A 4,816-nucleotide genomic window follows, 5' to 3' on the forward strand; every position below is an offset into this window, starting at 1 on the left:
CGAAACTACTGGGATTTAGCCTCTAAACCTTTGACCAAATAAAAAGATTGCGACAACGTACGCCAATAATTGCGTTACTCAAAATAATTAGAGAATTTGAAGTCGTCTCTTGTCACATCTCTCTCTCAGCCCCCGCCGCCGTCGTCATGGACAACTTTGCATCCGCCCTTTCACACCCCTCAATCTCCACCTCAGATTTAGTCGTCCCGACCAAGCTCACCTTCCTCGGCCATCGCAGCTCCTCTTCCATCGTCATCACCACCTCACCTTCCTCCTCCACATCCTCCTTTCCGTCGGATGATCTGGAGATGCTACCAATCAAACCGAACCGCCACAGCTACACTTCGCTGAAGGAACTCTTGCCCTCAGTCGCGGTCAACTCCCCCAAGCCGAGTGCGCTCCACTTACCCCATCCAGGACCCGACATCTGCATCCGGAACCGTCTCGTGAAGCAGGCAGCGTGGGCCTACCTCCAGCCCACGTACACTTCGCCCGGACCCTCCGGTGGTAGCTTCTTCCACTGCTTGTGGCCGCGCGTCGCCGCCGTATTTGACTTCCTCTGCCGCAACGTTAGGATGGCCTTCGATCGGACCCTCCGGGCTCTCCGGATGCGTAGCTTCAGATAACATCAAAGGATATGCGGTAACTCATCCTGATTCGTTTCCAAAAACCACATATATGTACAATTTTTTTTTTTATTCCTTTTCAATTTTCGTCTTATGTAATCGCAAATTGAAATGTTTGTATGTGTTCAATAAGGTCCAAACAAGAAAGGAAATACAACATACATACAGAAAATGAACAAATAATTAATGTACATTTTCGTTTTCTCCGTTTCTTGGCACCACTCACACCATATTTGCTAATTCAAACCTGATTTTCTACAAGCCCATAATTAATAAAAACATGCGAATCAAGCGTAAATGACATCCTCCGGTCGAATGAAATGTTTATGATTCCGGAGTTTAGAATGGATGTATGGTTCCGGCACCCATCGCTTGTCGGGGCTGTTCCTCTTGAATAATCGGGACAGCTTGAACGGCGGGGTCGGCGGAGGAGCCGCCACTGAGCGCTGATCATACATGACAATCTGGTAGAGGTTGAGTGGTTAGACCATGGTTAGAATTGATGGCGACAGCAATGGGCCTGTGAGGGATTGCCTAATTTTGTGGCTTGAATGCACATGATTTGTCGCCATTTCCAACACAATTTCATTTGTTAATTAACTCTTTGGGCATCTGATTTTATATTCTCGCATATTATGTGAGATTCAACGTAATTTATTCTTTTGAATTTTCAAAAAATTATTTTTAAATAACATGTTAATGAGATGCTTCACTTGATATTCCACGTATTATATTCTTTTGAATTTTTTTAAAAAAAATTTAAATAACATGTTAATGAAATTCTTCACTTGATATATTATCCTAAAAATACATCTAATGATCAAGTTTAACTTATTAAACCTAGAGTGTGTTTCATGTGAGACCGTCTCACTGATCTTAATATGTGAGACGGGTCAACCCTATCCATATTCACAATAAAAAGTAATACTCTTAGCATAAAAAGTAATACTTTTTCATGGATGACCCAAATAAAAGATCTGTCTCACAAATATGACCCGTGAGACCGTCTCACACAAGTTTTTGCCTTAAACCTAAATAACCTATGTTTATTAAGGTAAGTGTCGAATTATATATTAAGTCAAGACTCGTGGATTGATGCTTTTTAGGTACATTTAGAAATCAGGCATGTAAATACCAAAAAAAAAAAAATAGTTTGTTTTAATACAAATAAAATTATATTAGAATTGAAGAGGGGAAACTCAGTATTCGACTTAATTTGTTTGTACTTTCTACCTTTAAGTTTGACATCTAATCTAAATACATTACATTCATCGATATCCCTTTTTATCTCTTCCACATAAATTCTAAAGATCTTGAAATGTAGGATATTCTTTACTATGCAAGAATAAACAAAAAATATATAAATCATATCAAAATTTCATTTTTTCATGTCTTTTATATAAATTATATTCTACACTTTAAATTCGTTTAAATAAATCTTATTGACAAAATTTAATTATAAGTGTACCTCATTAATGGGTGGTGTTGTGATGGTAGATTGGGAGGTGGTGGATTGTAAAAATTGAAGAATCTTTGTGGAACCCAATTCAGTGCAATTATCCCAAAAATAGATTGCTAAATTCCATGCCCTCTCCTTAAATTCCAGTAAGTTTCTCTCAATATCTACCTCATGCTTCCTTACACAAGGCCGCAACATACTTTCGTAGATAAATCCACTTCCCTGTGAAAACCTAAAATTAGTTCAAATGTCCTTAAAATTTTTGTAAAAAAAAGTGTTCTTTTCATTTTGTATATTTTTTTATAAAAAAAAATTAGGCGGGCTGCGGTTGGTCTGAGTTGGAAATTTAGTGGTCCGCCAAAATGACGAGATGACCCTACAGCCAGCCCGACTTGACAAGTCTGTAGAGTTGGTGTCTTTACCTTGGTTTTTGGATACCACAAAAAGATGAAGAGTGCCAATTTCATCTCACCATATATTGGGATCCTATGGAAAGAATATTCAAGTGATAAATAGTAAGGAACAACAAAATTAAAGAGAGTAACCAATTGAAAATTATTCAAATTTATGTTAAACTACAACAAAACAAAAACACGATTGAATAGGAGTGTTATACCGTACCATATCGTACCGAAAATCCTATACCGTATACCGTACCGAAAATTACGGTATAAGAAAATTCATATCGATACCGTACCGAAAATTTCGGTACATATAACTAGCATACCGATTATACCGAAATTGTACGATATACCGAGATTTCGGTACGGTATCGGTATATATCGTTTTATATCGAAAAAAACCTTACACTTTAAATTTTTTATAAATTATTGTTTTAAAATGTTATACATTTTAAAATTTTGTATATTTTTTCAGTATTTACCTTACCGTACCGAAAATTCGGTAATTCGGCATTTTTTCGGTACGGTAATCTCGGTATACCGAAAATTCGGTATTTTTTCCCACCCCTAAGAATATACATACCACGAAACCAAAACATCGCCAACTTTATCAAGAATCGTCAATATCGCGACAATTATCCTGCAAAGAATAATAATAATAATAATAATAATAATAATAATAAAGTGGAAGATCAAGAATGATGCCATATAATAATAGTGCTAATAAAAAAAATTTATACAAGATACTGAATTATTGGGTTTCAAATTTACAATAATATAATTCTTTTTGTATATATAATTTTATTTTCTATTTCACATACATACGACTTTCGTGGAAAAATAAATAAATAATTGTGTTCTTTTATTTAAATGCATATTTACGGTCCGTTTCTTCCCCCCGATTGGTTAGCAATACAAGTCAATTTCTTGCACACATAAATTAATTGAGATTATAAAAAAGAAAGTAGTTGTCTAGTTCAACTAAAAGAAACAGAACAGTATATAATAATCACTCTATAGAACTACTTTATTATAGAAACATTTTACTTTAAAATATCATTAGATTGGTTCAACGTTTCTAAACATTATTAACTCTCAACATGCCATTAATTATGGTCAAAAGGATAATTAACTACAAATTATATGTAACGATTTGTAAAATTATTTTGCACTCCGTTTAATCGTAATATTACACTTTCAATACAAGAAAATTATTGATCTTTCTTTGGGAAGAATTTGATGGGGAATATAATGCATGCTTGCTTACCAATATTGACACCAAAACCGGAGTTCTTGAATCTCGACTCCATTTTTCTCCATGGATTTGAAGCACTGCAACGCAGGATAAGCGTATCCAAGAACCAATCTAATCATGACAATAAAACCCAATTAATGAATTCCAATAGATTAATTTGCCCATTAAAGAAAAAGGATCGAATAAAGCAAAAGGAAGGCTTGAAACAGATCGTCTAGTCGACTGCCAAAAAGCAAAAGGATTTACATACATTAAACAGGCGGTGACGAATTCCCCGATCATCTTCAACACACTCCGGCCAAAACAAATTTATAAAGAGAAAGGTCAATATATAGTTTGGCGAATTTCAGTATTTATGAACAATTTGTACCAAACAGATTACTTACATATGTATGTATTTTCAGCTGTTATGTGCAGGCGGTGGACCGAAACACATGGAGCACAAAATTGTTCCAGTCAATGAAAACATCAATTTACTGAAAATTAAAAATATCAGAAATGAAATGAATTTGCCTCAAAAACTAATAATTCAAGTGACCAAGAAATATTATTCAAAATAATGTTACCTCTGCAGCTTGATTAGAGGAAGAATCCTTCAATTTGTGAAGTGAAAAAAGAAAATCCCAGAAATGAAGCGGCAAGAGATAAAGATTTGAAATAAAAATATAATGGAGAAGATGGCGAGAGAGAGAGAGAGGAAGGTAATCGAGTGAAGGGGTTTCTTGGCACAGACGCCTCCTTCTTTATTTTACACGTAACTCATGTGATGATTTCTTTTTTTCTTTTCTTTTTTTTCCATTTTAAGGTTGTTTGCAGGTAACAGTTGGTTGCCGATGAGGGTTATTTTGTCTTTTCACCGCTGCCGGATATTAGGGTATTATTGGAGTAGTTTAATTTTTCCTCGCACCACCGCATCAGGACTTGTATGTTGATGCCGAAGGGGTCGTGAGTCGAATTATGAATTTTAAATAATTTTATTTTACTCGTCAAAAAAAAAAATTTATTTTATAAATTTTTTAAATACATTCCATTTATGTTATATTTTTTAAAATATAAAATAAAAAATATTCAATAT

The 4,816-nt window shown here is 34.7% G+C and overlaps 1 protein-coding gene across 2 annotated transcripts; it reads right to left on the reverse strand.

Moving 5' to 3' along the window:
- Window positions 1-252: 252 nt before the first annotated feature.
- LOC140985572 (putative HVA22-like protein g) lies at window positions 253-4,544 on the reverse strand. 2 transcript variants are annotated; one of them, XM_073453435.1, is made up of 8 exons: window positions 4,308-4,544; window positions 4,128-4,217; window positions 3,992-4,023; window positions 3,754-3,852; window positions 3,070-3,126; window positions 2,508-2,571; window positions 2,095-2,307; window positions 253-1,090 (listed from the first exon to the last, which is right to left on the reverse strand). In XM_073453435.1, exons 3-8 carry the CDS (start codon window positions 4,021-4,023, stop codon window positions 914-916), a joined length of 642 nt encoding a protein of 213 aa, XP_073309536.1. In that variant the 5' UTR covers window positions 4,128-4,217; window positions 4,308-4,544; the 3' UTR covers window positions 253-913. The 2 variants fall into 2 exon arrangements, with proteins under 2 accessions (XP_073309536.1, XP_073309527.1); XM_073453426.1 differs by having other exon boundaries at window positions 3,992-4,033; window positions 4,308-4,543.
- Between the last annotated feature and the right edge of the window lie 272 nt (window positions 4,545-4,816).

The sequence above is a fragment of the Primulina huaijiensis genome, chromosome 1 (assembly GCF_012295235.1).
Source record: "Primulina huaijiensis isolate GDHJ02 chromosome 1, ASM1229523v2, whole genome shotgun sequence".
Classification (NCBI taxonomy): Eukaryota; Viridiplantae; Streptophyta; class Magnoliopsida; order Lamiales; family Gesneriaceae; genus Primulina; species Primulina huaijiensis.